Source organism: Neoarius graeffei, chromosome 1 (genome assembly GCF_027579695.1).
Source record: "Neoarius graeffei isolate fNeoGra1 chromosome 1, fNeoGra1.pri, whole genome shotgun sequence".
NCBI classification, from domain to species: Eukaryota; Metazoa; Chordata; class Actinopteri; order Siluriformes; family Ariidae; genus Neoarius; species Neoarius graeffei.
The window spans coordinates 7,168,233-7,182,660 of NC_083569.1; the positions used below are offsets into that span (position 1 = coordinate 7,168,233).

The 14,428-nt window shown below is 45.8% G+C and overlaps 1 protein-coding gene across 5 annotated transcripts in view; it reads left to right on the plus strand.

Annotated features, from left to right (window-relative positions):
* fubp1 (far upstream element (FUSE) binding protein 1) overlaps positions 1-14,428 on the plus strand; it is a 37,260-nt gene that overhangs the window by 7,746 nt on the left and 15,086 nt on the right. For 2 of the 5 annotated variants that reach the window (XM_060929048.1, XM_060929039.1), the window contains exons 3-17: positions 5,329-5,361; positions 5,466-5,502; positions 9,175-9,221; positions 9,297-9,368; positions 9,491-9,548; positions 9,646-9,805; positions 9,902-10,000; positions 10,072-10,357; positions 10,464-10,700; positions 10,782-10,942; positions 11,026-11,174; positions 11,317-11,393; positions 11,485-11,613; positions 11,799-11,873; positions 13,854-13,916. In XM_060929048.1, coding sequence (XP_060785031.1) covers positions 5,329-5,361; positions 5,466-5,502; positions 9,175-9,221; positions 9,297-9,368; positions 9,491-9,548; positions 9,646-9,805; positions 9,902-10,000; positions 10,072-10,357; positions 10,464-10,700; positions 10,782-10,942; positions 11,026-11,174; positions 11,317-11,393; positions 11,485-11,613; positions 11,799-11,873; positions 13,854-13,916 — 1,683 coding nt within the window. Of the gene's footprint in view, positions 1-5,328; positions 5,362-5,465; positions 5,503-9,174; positions 9,222-9,296; positions 9,369-9,442; positions 9,549-9,645; positions 9,806-9,901; positions 10,001-10,071; positions 10,358-10,463; positions 10,701-10,781; positions 10,943-11,025; positions 11,175-11,316; positions 11,394-11,484; positions 11,614-11,798; positions 11,874-13,853; positions 13,917-14,428 lie in introns of all 5 variants that reach the window. The other 3 variants (XM_060929065.1, XM_060929074.1, XM_060929055.1) reach the window with 3 other exon arrangements.

The window sequence follows — 14,428 nt, forward strand, 5'->3', positions numbered from 1 at the left end:
TGGAAAAAAAAAGCTTGGTTTCTCAGAATCCAGTGAATAGAATAAAAGTTATTCCATTCAGTTATTCCAAATGGCCTGAAGGAAGAAACTCCTCCTCATTCTCTCTGTGTTGGCCTTAAGGGAGTGAAGGCATTTCCCTGACCTCGACAGAGAGAAGAGTCCATAGTTGGGATGGCTAAGGTCTTTCATTCTCTTCCTGACCTTAGTCTGGCACCATTTGGTGTAGATAGATTGGTATGGATGGGTAGCTGGGTATGGAGGATGCATTTGGCTGAGTGCACCACTCTCTGGAGAGCCCCTCTGTCCTGCTTTGTGCTGTTCCCAAACCAAAAAAGCCGAAGTCCTTCCCACGCTGGTTGTTCCCAAACCAGGAGGAGATATTTCCTGTCAGGATGTTCTCGATGGTACAAGAGTAAAAGTTTATCACCCACGGTGGAAGACGGAAGTTTCTGAGACATCTTGGATGGAAAAGACGCTGGTGGGCCTTCTTAACCAGGGCGGTGATGTGGCATGACCATGACATCTCTGCGTGATATGAATGCCCAGGTACCAAAAGCTGTCCACTGTCTCCACTGGGGTCCCACTGATGTTGAGGGGCTTGTAGTTCCTCCCCTGCTTTGTGCAGAAGTCCACAAGCAACTCCTTTGTCTTGCTGACATTTAGGAGGAGGTGGTTGTCCTGGCACCAGATCTTCAGGTTACTGACCTCTTCCAGGTAGGCCTCCTCGTTGTTATGAGATCAGGCCTACCGCAACAGTGTTGTCTGCAAACTTGACAATGGTGGTGGAGTCTGACGAGGCTACGTAGTTGTGTGTGTACAGAGAGTACAGCAGGTGGTTCAGAATACAGCCATGGGGGGTTTCCCTACTCTTACTGCCTGTGGTCTATCTGAAAGGAGGTTGAGGATCCACTGACACAGTAATGGGCTGAGTCCCAGATCTTTCAACTTTGTGAAGAGTTTTAAGGGGATTGTGTTGAATGTAGAACTATAGTGTACAAACAGCATGTCAAGCTCTTTTTATTTCAACCATATATGGTTGGTACAGTACAATTAAAATGAAACTATGTTTCCAGGACCGCGGTGCTACATTAAACATCACAGGACTACAAGTCTACATGTAACATGAGTGCAACACTGCAGACAGTAAATGACACAATAGACAGACAATACAAAGTGCAGACACAAGCAACGTAAGGTGCGGAGTTGTGTGCATATTGAGGTGCTGTAGTATATGAAAGGAAATAAATAAATGTAAACTGTGTGCGTGAGAGACATTGTAAGGCAGGTGCAATATTGCCCACTGTGCAGAGATTGAAGAATGAGTGGTATGTTCAACAGTCTGTGAGAATCAGTCCGAGTTGAGGAGTCTGATGGCATGAGGAATTGAAAGTGTATGAAAATGGAACAAATAAATCTAAACCTTGTGTGTACATGTGTGTGAGACCTTGTAACCACTGTAAGCAATCATGCAGTATTGTCCACTGTGCAAATACTGCAGTGTGATCAACAGTCCATAAGAATCAGTCCAGTCCCTCAGAGTTGAGGAGTCTGATAGCACGTGGGAAGAAACTGTTGCAGAGTCTGGCTGTGAAGGCCCGAATGCTTCGGTACCTTTTTCCAGACGGCAGGAGGGCAAAGAGATTGTGTAAGGGGTGTGTGGGGTCGGCCACAATGCTGGTGGCTTTCCGGCTGCAGCATGTGGTGTAAATGTCTGTCATGGAGGGAAGAGAGACTCCGATGATCATCTAAGCTGTCCTCGCTGTAGGGTCTTGCGATCCAAGACTGTGGAATTCCCAAACCAGACCGTGATGCAGCTGCTCAGAATGCTCTTAATAGTCCCTCTGTAAAATATAGTGAGGATGGGAGATGGGTTTTCCTCAGCCTCTGTAGGAAGTAGAGGCGCTGCTAGGCTTTCTTGACTATGGAGCTGGTATTGAAGGACCAGGTGAGGTTCTCTGCCAGATGAACACCGAGGAATTTGGTGCTCTTGACGTTCTCCACAAGTGAGCCGTCAATGGACAGTGGTCACTCCGCGTTCTTCGGAAGTCAGCAACCATCTCTTTTGTCCATGTTCAGGGACAGGTTGTTGACTCTGCACCAATCCAACAGCCGTTGCACCACTTCTCTGTATGCCGACTCGTTGTTCTCACTGATGAGACCCACCAGTCATGTCATCAGCAAACTTGATGCAGTTCGAGCTGTGAATTGCTGCTCAATCATGAGTCAGCAGAATGAACAGCACTGGACTGAGCACACAGCCCTGGGGGGCCCCAGTGCTCAGTATGGTGGTGCCGGAAGTTCTGCTTCTAATCCGGACTGACTGAGGTCTCTCAGTCAGGAAATCCAGGATCCAGTTGTAGAGGGAGGTGTTCAAACCCAGCAGGCTCAATTTTCTCATTAGTTGCTGAGGGATGATTATGTTGAATGCTGAACTGAAGTTGATGAAACGCATTCGAACATGTTATTGGCCCTTCGCCATCTGGGCAACAGATGAAGGGTGGTGGCTATGGTGTCATCTGTGGACCGGTTACGGTGATTACACGGACTGCAGGGGGTCCAGTGAGGGAGGCAGCAGGGTCTTTATGTGCCTTGTGACAAGCCTCTCGAAGCATTTCATAATGCTGGGTGAGAGTGCAAGGGGACTGTTGTCATTGAGGCAGAACGCTGAAGACTTCTTCGGCATGGGGATGATGCTAGTGATCTTGAAGCATTTAGGAACAATGGTGTTGCTCAGGGAGATGTTGAAGATGTCCGCGAGAACATCTGGTAGCTGGTCTGCACATCCTCTGAGTACTTTACCAGGGATGATGTCTGCTCCAGCAGCCTTCCGTGGGTCGATTCTGTGTAGTTTTCTTCATGTCGGCTGTGGTTAGACACAGCGCCTGGTCTTTGGGAGGAGGGATGACCTTCCTTGCTGCTATGCCGTTCTGTGCTTCAAACCAGGCAGATGGTGTGACAGTGTTTTGTGATGGCCTGGATGCCTTGCATCACTGCTGTTCTGCAAGTAGCTGTGGATTCTCTGGGTGTGTGCGTGCTTTGCTGCTCTGATGGCCCAAGACAGTTTGGCCCTCGCTGCTCTCAGGGCCGCTCTGTTGCCTGCTCTGAAGGCAGCATCTGGATTCCTCAGTAGTGCATGCACCTCTGCAGTAATCCCTGGTTGGGGCGAGTGGTGAAGTTACGGTCTCCAAGACTATCAGTGCACTTGTTGATGTAGCTGGTCACTGATGCTGTGTACTCCTAAGTTAGTGCAGCTACGATTGGTTGCAGCCTCCCTAAACTCGTCCCAGTCAGTTCTCTCAAAACAGTCCTGGAGAGTAGAGAATGGCTGGCTCCTTCTGGCCAGACTTTAACCTGTCTTAGAACTGATTTGGAGCATCTGGCGAGCGGTCTGTATGCTGGAAATGGCCTAACAGAGATGGGGTCTGAGTAGTTGAAGTGGGGGTGGGGCTCCACCTGGTACGCACCAGGAATGTTTGTGTAAACAAGATCCAGTGTGCTCGCCTCTCGCGTTGCAAAGTCCACATCCTGATGGAATTTAGGGCGCACTGACCCGAGATTCACATGGTTGAAATCTCTAGCGACGTCTTGACATAATTCCACTTCCTGAAGTCAAGGTGGCTGAGAGTTGTGTGCAGGAGGTGTGATTTAGACCGGTAGGCAAACTGTAGTGGGTCCAAGTTGGCAGGAAGTGAAGGTGATGAAGTCTGTGACTAGTCTTTCAAAGCACTAAATCGCAACTGAGGTCAGTGCTACTGGATGATGGTCATTAGGACGGTGGGCAGTTTCTTTGGGACAGGAGCAATAATTGACTGCTTGAAGCACCTGGGAATCGCTGCCTGAGCCAGGGAGAGGTTGAAGTGTTAGCTGGTCTGCACAGGCTCTCGACCCTATGTGAGATGCCATCAGGTCCTGATGTCTTCCTGGTGTTCGCTGTCCTGAAGGCATTTCTCTCGGCCCCCTCACCGGCACTCTCCTTGTGCATGTTGCTGTTCACAGTGGCGTTAGCTGCAGCCTCGAAGCGAGTATAAAACGTGTTCAGCTTGTCTACGGCTTCTGGTATCGCTTTGTTGTAGCTGTGACCTCTAGTTTGCTCCCGTAATTCCACTTCGCCTCCTTTACCACTCTGTGCATGCTGTAAGAGACAGCTTTAATGTTGGTCTATGTTTCCAGGAACAAGCCCTATCTTATACCGTAGGTGGCAGTGCACGATTTCAGAACATCGCAGATGGTTTTATTTGCCCACAGCATCTGATTGGGAAACGTCTTGGTGATTTTTGCGAACTGTATCGTCCACTAGTTTCCTGATTTTAAATCCTACAACTGCTTCTGGAACATGTCCCAGTTTGCGTTATCCAAGGCGTCCTGCAGGCCAGCTTCTGATGGGTCCGTCCAGCGAGTGACCTCCCTCACAACCGGTGCTTCCTGTTTTCAGTCTCCGTTTCGTAAACGGAAGTGAGGAAGATGGCGGCGTGGTCCAATTTCCCAAATGCTTTGGAACAGTTCCTGGTCCAAAGTCCTATTTCCCCTGGTGGGGCAGGTGAAGGGTTGGAAGTGCACTCTTTAAGGTTGGCACCGTTAAAGTCCCTCGCCACAATAAACGCAGCGTTCCCGTGGTTTATCGTGTGTTGAACGACGGCCTCTTAGCTCAAACAAGGCAGTGTCTGTGTCCACCTGAGGTGGAATATAGATAGTGCTGGAGGTGAATTCTCACGGAAGATACTGTACAAAGGGTGATGTGTGTGATGATAAATGCTTACACTAGCGCACCATCTGTTCACAATCGGGTACACACACCGACTCCGTTGTTCAACATCGTAAGTATTGTAATAAGTAGTTGATTTTACACTTTCGATTGCTAATCCTAATGACAAGTAGCTGATTGCGTATTGTAATACTGTACATCTATTTATCGCAATGATGTTTTCTTGCAATAATATTTAATGTCGCCTCACTCCAAGTACTCCTACACTTGAAAGATTGATTCATTCAGGTTTGTCAGCGTGCACACAGCTTCACTTCTTTTCCATAATTGACTTCAGAAGGATTTGGCCGTTTATTGATCCTTTTTTTTTTTTTTTCAATAATACAGCACATATTGCAGTGTTACAAATTGCTGTTACTTGAGACTCCTTCCATGAAAATTTTTTTTTGTAATAAGCGTCTCTTTACAGAAAACCTTTTGAGCTGTATTGCAGCGAACATGTTAATATAAACCTGTGATTTGCAGCTGCACAGTAGACAGCTGTGTTAGAAAATTAATCAATGCCACTGTGAGATTTGGTATAGTCTGTTCACATCACCTTGTCTTTTTTTTTTTAAATGCTACAGATCAGCCAGAAACAAAGAAAGTTGCAAGTGACCGTAAGCATTTATTTATTTATTTTAAATATGTTTAAGTCAATGATCAAGTGCTGGTTTGAGTATTAGGTGTTGTGTAACTTTTTTTTTTTCTTTCCCTCCTCAAGCTTTTGCTGCAATGGGTGGAATGGCTGGTCTTCCAAGGTATCCTATATGTGTGTTTAAAGTAACCGAATATTAATATTTAGGCCAAACAAAATGTGTTTCCTGGGTTTTCAAAATAGGGTAGGTAGGTAGGGAAAAAAAAATTGTTTATGCCAAAAGTTTACGACAAATTTTCTAGGGTAGGTAGGAAAAAGTGAGAAGTTTCCTTTGAAATCTTTTTTTTTTTTTTTCAAAATACTCGTTAAACGTTTGCAACTGATCCCAGGATGTTAGAACTGTGTGATTTGTTGTAGGAAACGATGTTGTAGTTCATTTGGAAATATTTTTAATTGTTGTGAATATCTTTTGCATTGCAATAGGCTGATTTGACAAGCAAACATTTCTGTCCACTGTGTCGCTTTTTGTTCCGAGGCGAACCTCCGTTTTATAGGCACCCGAAGAATCGATGAAATATACTGCGCGTGTGCAAGCAGTTATTTACAGTGGTGGGCAAAAGTTTACATACCCCAACAATGTTTCGTTTCTTGCCTATTTCTAAGAGAAATTGAATGATAATACACAGAAACCTTTATTTCACTTGTGGTTCATGGTTGGCTGAAGCTATTTATTGCATTCCTTACTGCGTTTACTCTTTGAAAACAACGAAAACTACCTAAATGACCCTGATCAAAAGTTTACATACCCCTGTGAATTGGCCTGAAAACCTGTACACAATTTGACATAAACAGGACTGAATGGCAATTAAAGGCAACTACCTTCACCTGTGATCTGTTTTCTTCTAATTAGTGGGTGAAAATAAGTGTCAGTAAATTGCTGGACTTTTGAGAGAACCTTTTATCCCTCATCCAGTGCTGCGCGTCATCTTTGAGATTGAGCCATGGGAAAATCGAAGGACCTGCGTGAAAAGGTAGTTGAACTTTATAAATCAGGGAAGGGATATAAGAAAATATCAAAGCAATTAAAAATGTCAGTCAGCACTGTTCAAACAATAGTCAAGAAGTGGAAAGTCAGGGGCTCCGTAGACACCAAAGCCCGTTCAGGTAGAGCAAGAAAAATTTCACCCACCACTGCTAGAAGAATTGTGCGTGATGTAAAGAAGAAGCCCCAAATAACACCTGGTGAACTTCGAGATTCTCTGAAACAAGTTGACGTGGATGTTTCAAAGAGTACAATTAGGAGACTCTTGAGAAGAAATGGGCCGCATGGGAGAGTTGCCAGAAGAAAGCCCCTTCTACGCAAATGCTACAAAGAAGCCCGTCTACGATATGCCAGACTGCACAGAGACACACCCCAAACCTTCTGGCAAAAAGTTGTGTGGAGTGATGAGACCAAAATTGAACTTTTCGGGCACGACACTAAACGCTACATCTGGCGAGGAATCAACAAGGCCTATGATGAAAAGTACACCGTTCCCACAGTGAAACATGGTGGTGGATCTCTGATGTTTTGGGGATGTGTGAACTACAAAGGCACTGGAAATTTGGCAAGAGTTGATGGCAGGATGAATGCAGTCACTTATCAAAAAATACTGGAGGAAAATCTACACGCCTCAGCCCGGAAGCTGCGCATAGGACGAACTTGGACATTCCAGCACGACAATGATCTAAAACGCAAGGTCAAATCAACTCGTCAGTGGCTACAACAGCATAAAGTGAAGGTCTTAGAGTGGCCAACTCAGTCTCCTGACCTCAACATTATTGAGCCAGTCTGGGGAGACCTCAAACGTGCAGTCCATGCAAGACAGCCCCAGACTTTACAGGAACTGGAGGCTTTTTGCCAAGAAGAATGGGCAGCTTTACCATCTGAAAAGATAAAGAGACTCATTGACAGCTATCACAAAAGACTTCAAGCTGTTATTGATGTTAAAGGGGGAAATGGAGCACTTGCATGTGACGTCACAGCCGATTCAGATTGTGACAGACGCCATCTTGTCGGTCAAACGCCATATTCCGCCTTCTACTTCTGGTTCTACTTCTGCTTTTACTTCTACCTTTTCTTATACAATTCTACTACAACGGCTGCGGCTACAAGCTCTCCCTACCTGTTCACGTTTTATGTTTTTTGTGTGTATTTTTGCGTGTTGTTCGTCTGTACCGGACTTCAATATCCACTACAACCGTATGGACTTACTGGACATTGGTTTCCAGCAGAAAATGACGGTTTGTAGCCATTTCCATCGCATGCACAACGTTCCGGACGAGATAGCGAGACCAGCAGGGTCTCCATGAATTGTTATTGGAAGCAAAGCGAAGGAGGTGGCGCCGGGAGCGGAAGCAAAAGCAAGGCTACAGGCAGAGCCGGCCTGTTGACTAAGCTCAGAAAACAGCCACTCAAATCTCCACTGCCAAGCCTCTACCTCTCCAACGCCAGATCCATGTAAACAACACGGACGATTTGGAATTACCTTATTCTATTCTGTAATCGGCTGGTCAGTGCTATACTCGATACTTAAGTGACTTACCCATCCAATGAGGATTCTTGTTTACAAGATGCCACGTCTGAGTCGCTGACAAATCCTGAATTTCTGTAAAGATAACTGTCCAGAGATTTATAAGCACGCAGTGCTTCACCACTGAACAGCGAGGGAAAGTTAATGAGGTAATTATACACGTCTGGGTATTCCACCTCTGGCAGTTCAAAATCCGGTCGTGAAAACTCCGTCCGGAAAGCCATAAGGGTCATAAATCTGTAGTTCGTTTATTTTAGACATATATCTAGTTATCTGTTCATTAGAAAAATGAGCCGTGTAGTCCGTCGGTTGAAATTGATCCATTCTGTACACGAGTGCAGCAGGATTCAGCGGTGTTTTTGACCGACAAGATGGCGGTTGTGTACTTTCCGGTCACGTGACTGCAAGATCTTTATACACAGTATTAAGAATTGGGGTATGTAAACTTTTGATCAGGGTCATTTGTGTAGTTTTTTTTGTTGTCATAATGGTTTAAAAAGAGTTAACATTTTCTTGACAATAAATGGCTTCAGCCAACCATTAACCACAAGTGAAATAAAGGTTTTTGTGTATTATCATTCAATTTCTCTTAGAAATGGCCAAGAAACAAAACATTGTTGGGGTATGTAAACTTTTGCCCACCACTCTACTGTACATCCGACCCTTCGAGGCATGAACACAAGGGTAATAATCATCATTGTAACACTAGCAAGAATACGCAGCATTGTTCAGCAATGTATTCGATTGCATCTAACGGTGACCCCTGTCTAGAAATGCCTACGAAATTTGGCTTTGCTGCGACCTTCGGTGTCCGAGTTATAAACGTTTAAAGGTGGGCCGGAGCCATGGATCAAATCAAAACTTGAGTCGCTGAGCAGCGCTTGCACGGTGGGGAATGACTGGCTGAGGCACCGTCCTACCAGGCCGTGCCTGTGCTGGTTTGAAAGGGCTGGGGTAGAGGGAGGTGCGTGTTGGTTGTCAATTTACTCCTGATGGGCCTCGTGTCTTTCGGCAAATACAGAGTGGTTTATATGACACGCCCTAGCAGTTCTCGTTTGACTCGCCAGGTAGGGTCGGGCGTGAGAAATAGTTTGCTTATCGTGGTCATAAACAGTTGAAGGGTCGCAGTGTTTTTACAGGGTCGGTCGGGTAACCGGAAACACGTATATTATTTTGTTTGGCCTTAGAAAGGTGTTCATACTGTTCAGCATTTGTGAACACGCAAGTCTTCTCACAAACTCCCATCTGATTTCTTCACCCAGGCCTACATCAGAAGAGTTCAAGGTTCCAGATGGCATGGTTGGCTTCAGTAAGTACATTTTTCTGAAGATTCCAAGCTTTCTGGGTTGTTCATTGCAGAGGTTTGATTGTTGGCTGTTTTTAGTTATCGGAAGAGGAGGAGAGCAAATTTCAAGGATACAGCAGGAATCGGGATGCAAGATACAGATTGCTCCAGGTGAACAACCAGCTAATTGAATTTTTTTTTTTCCTCCCCCCCCCTTTTTTTCCCTTCTTTCTTCTTTCTGGAAGCCTTCAACAACACAAACACCATGTGTGTTTTTCCACCCTTCCTTACAGATAGCGGCGGCATGCCTGACCGCTCTGTGACATTAACAGGCTCTCCAGATTCCATCCTGTGAGTGTGCAATACCAGAACCATGCAAGTCTAAGTCTACACGGCGTGGTGTGAAAATTGACACTTTTTTTTTTTCTTTTCTGCGTTTTATTAACAGGACTGCGAAGAGGTTACTGACCGAGATTGTGGAAAAGGGCAGACCAACTCCGTTTCATCACAACGATGGACCTGGAATGTCCGTTCAAGAAATTATGATCCCGGCGTCCAAGGCAGGCCTCGTCATCGGAAAGGGAGGGGAGACGATCAAACAGTTACAGGTGAGCGAAGTACCCAATTAGTCCGTAGTCTTTGTTTTTTGTTTTTTTTTTTTGGTTGGTTGGTTGTTTTTAAATCATGCGTGTGTTGTATTGCAGGAGCGAGCCGGAGTCAAGATGGTAATGATTCAGGACGGGCCTCAGAACACCGGGGCGGACAAACCGCTGAGGATTTCTGGAGATCCTTTTAAAGTTCAGGTAAGTTCACCGCATCAGGTTATAGATTTGAACGTCTGTCCAGTTGTGTAAAATGAACATTTTACTTCCAGCAAGCGAAAGACATGGTGATGGACCTGATCAGAGATCAGGGTTTCCGAGAGCAGAGGGGTGAATACGGGTCACGGATGGGTGGCGGAGAAGGTTTGGATGTAAGTCGTGATGGTAAAGGGCTGATATTTTTCTTTGCGGTTCCGGTCCTGTGTCTCGTTATTGAAAGTTTGCGGTTCTTTCAGGTTCCAGTGCCGCGCTTCGCAGTCGGGATTGTGATCGGCAGGAACGGCGAAATGATCAAGAAGATTCAGAACGACACGGGTGTGAAGATTCAGTTCAAACCAGGTTTGTGAAGGTTTATTCCAGGGTTACGCTTGTATTTAAAAAGTGCTACTGGACAAAGGACTTGTACTTGACTCCTGTGACCTCTGTCTTCTGTCCGAAACCATAGATGATGGCACCACACCAGACAGGATCGCTCAGATCATGGGGCCCCCTGATCGGGCGCAGCATGCAGCCAGCATCATCACAGACCTGTTGCGCAGCGTGCAAGCTGGCGGTCCACCAGGCCCTGGGGGCAGGGGCAGAGGTCGTGGCCACGGTAACTGGAACATGGGGCCACCAGGGGGCCTACAGGAGTTCTCCTTCACTGTTCCCACTGTTAAGACCGGCCTTATTATCGGCAAAGGTCAGTCCTGCTTTAGTGCCAGCCTTATTCTGAATAGTTCGCTTGGAGAAAAATCGACGTCCCCCCCCCATCTGTCTGCAGGAGGCGAGACGATTAAAAGTATAAGCCAGCAGTCCGGAGCAAGACTAGAGTTGCAGAGGAACCCTCCTCCTAACGCCGACCCGAATATAAAGATGTTCACAGTGCGTGGGACGCCACAGCAGATCGACTACGCCAGACAGCTCGTTGAAGAAAAGATCGGGGTGAGTGACGTGCGGATTATAATTCCGTCAAGTTCTTTTCATGTCTCGTGCGTAACAAATGGATTTGTTGTGCATGTGCTCAGGGTCCTGTCAGTCCTATGGGTGGACCTCATGGACCACCAGGGCCACACGGAGGCCCCGCACCACATGGTCCCCCAGGCCCACCTGGACCTCCTGCACCTATGGGTCCTTACAATCCTGGGCCTTACAACCAGGGACCTCCAGGACCACAGTAAGGGCGTCAACGTTTTGCGTGTTATTAGGCTAATCATCAGTTATACTTGACCGGTGACCGTGTGCTTATGACGGAGTCACCTCAGATTAGCCACGGCTTATTAATATAGAAGTTAACCATGTGTACGTGTGTTTTGCAGTGGTCCTCCAGGGCCGTACCAACCTCAGGGCTGGGGTAACGGCTACCCTCACTGGCAGCAGAACCAGCCTGACCCCAGTAAGTCATCCGTTTTTGCGTTCTCCTTGCTGGTTAGAACTTTTCGTAGCATTGTAGAATGAGGTAACGAATCGTTTCTGACGATGTGCAGATAAAGCAGCAGCAGATGCTAATGCAGCAGCGTGGGCTGCCTATTACGCTCAGTACCAGCAGCAGCCTCAGGCTCCCATGACGCCCACTACCGCTGCCGCCCCGGGCACCGCTCCAGCCAACGGTCAAGGTAAACCTCGTTTCCTCTTCTAACGCCCACTACTACATTACATCAGTCAGAGATCAAGTCCAAAGACTACAACATCTGCAGTGTAGCAAGTTGTATGTGTAGCTAATTTCCCTTCTAGTTTATTTTGGGTCAGGCGCAGGCTTTCTGCATGACGGTTCTCAATTAGTCTGCACCGTTTTTAACAGGTGACCCGCAGGCTCCAGGTCAGAGCGGACAGGCAGATTACACCAAGGCCTGGGAAGAATATTACAAGAAAATGGGTAAATTGTAGTTTTAGATTTTATTCCCCCTCCACACTCCTTTTTGAAACCTCAAGCTAAACAGCAACAGGGATATGAACAGCAGAGACTTTTCCTGGCTGGATTTAATTCGTAAAGTCTGCGTCAGGTTTTGGTTCAGACACTTAAGTCCTGTCCTGCTGTTTCAACTTTTTAAGAAAAATTTTTTTTTTTTATTCTTTCCTCAGGCAGGTTGCCATATTTTCTGGAGTGTAATCCACAAGCCACTAAATTCCGTCCGCTGTATGAATAATCATCGTGTACCAGGCATTTAATTTAACTCCTTTTACAAGTACAATCAGGTTCGTCTACAGTACCAAAACGAGTGAATGGTCTACTTGGGCCATCCTTAAAAAAAAAATCCGTTTCCTGTCCACTTTAAGTTAGCATTTTAAATGCTGACTGCAACATTTGCAAAACTTTGACAAAGGTACTTAAAATGTCCGACACACGGACTTTTTGTAGTTCTAAATCGAGCGTTAGGCCTAGTTCGGATGAGATTACACTATTAAAATGATCACTGAATGATTTTGTTGTTCGCTAGAATACCATTTTGCGATTTCACACTTAAGCAAATGTTTGAAAACTCCGGATCTGCTTCCTTCATGGTGGCTGCCATTTTTTTGTGCTGCATGTGCAGAGCTGATTCGATTCTATGTTCTGCGCAGAATGCAGGCCTTTCCACAAGCGCCAGCTGCCGGCCATACAGCCGACTACTTTAATGACTATTATTTTTGTAGCCCACAGGCTCTAAAATATATTAATTTTAGATTTTAATAAAATGAAATGTTTATCTAACGGACTGACAATAATGTCAAACTGAACCGCACTCATTTAAGTTGTGATTCGCGTCGTTTGTACCGATAATAACCACAAATTCCCCGCCGACTCCGTTGATCAAGGGAGAGTAACTCATCCGTGGCCCTGACATGCGGTGTGTGCGTGCGCGCACTCGGCGAAGGCAGTACTGTGTCGGAGGGGACAGAAGCAGAGATGACGCTTATTTTGTCTCCGGTAAACCAGTCTTCTCTCGTTCAATTACGTGCTGGCATCAAAAGACGCCGTTGGTCGTAAATGAAACCAAACTGAGTGGTTGGAGTGTATTTTCATACACAAATGGAGAAATGTTCGCTGAGTGTGTAATTGTGTAGCCGCCACTGCAGACCGTTGTCGTTGTTAATTCATAGCATGCTCAGCTGCGTGAATGTGTCATGCACCGAAAATAAGAGATTTACAAGCCAGGAACGCCTCATGATGCAATACGCAAGAAAAGAAAGAAGATTTACTGCCATTTTACTTTGTATTTGAGTAAAGTGATTAAATAAATGGTCTGTGGAAAAGGCATTTAATCCTGGGAACTGCATGCACAGGAGTTTATTTTGTGTTTACTCTCCCTCCCCCCGGCTGGCTACTTATTTGTTATGGCTGGCTAGTATGAGCCTTAGTGGAAAGCCCTGGGAATGCGGAAATGTCAAGTTCGATTTTAGATTTACGAACCCGAAAAAAATGTCGAAAAACCGGCGTTAAAAAAAAATTTTCAACCGCACAAATGGCACTCACCCGGCCGGTGGACCGGAAACAGAAAATTTTTTAATAATGGCCTTGGTTTATTTAGCTCCGTCAGAGTGGCTTTTAACGTTACAGCTGGGCCTTACACCATGGCCATCATCCTCAACTTTTTGTTGCGGTTTGCACCATCAAACGAGGCTGTGTTTGGGTGCAGCCGTGAAGTACATGTTTACGGAGCAACACGGCAGTCTCTCACACACACTAACTTCATATGAGACGCCTGGTTACATTTAAAAAAAAACTTATTTTCCAGAGAACTGTTGTGGTGTTTTACTGTCCAGAAAAAATGTTAACCTCAGGTACACAAAGCAACAGAACAGTAAAGGATTAACAAGTTGTGTAATTGCGTTTAAATCTTTTGTTTTACTACTTCTTATTTTTTTGGTCACTCAGGTCAACAAGGTCAACAGCCGCAGGATTACACTAAAGCGTGGGAGGAGTACTATAAGAAACAAGGTGAGCGGCGTAAGGATTCGCTCTTCTTTACTACCGCACACACATGGGCAGCTGTGTTCTGTTCCAGCCCTCTGCAGTGGAGTTGCTGTAAACGCAGCTGCCCGAGAGCAAGCTAGTGGGTTTCTGTCCCGCCATTTGGAGGATACGTGGCTGGGGTCGTTCCCCCTCTTACAAATCTTTATTTTCATGATGATTAATAAATATTCGCTTTGGTTCTACATGCAGGCTGGTTCTGTTCGCCCCTTTCACAAATCCTACAATCCATTGCGTGGTTGAACTTCCGGTGGCCATGCCCAGGCTGCCGATAACGCGACAGAAACCACTACCGGGCTACATAATCAGTTTCGATGTTGAAGTATTTTTACAGGTTTACATGGTGTCAGATTTTTTTTTTTCCCCCAAGATTTTAATACCGCTCGAAATTATTGCATGTTTTACGCTGATGACATGTTGTTGGCCGGCGTTATAGTGCTGAGTAGGTGGAACATGTATTTTCTGTCAACAGTGCAGAG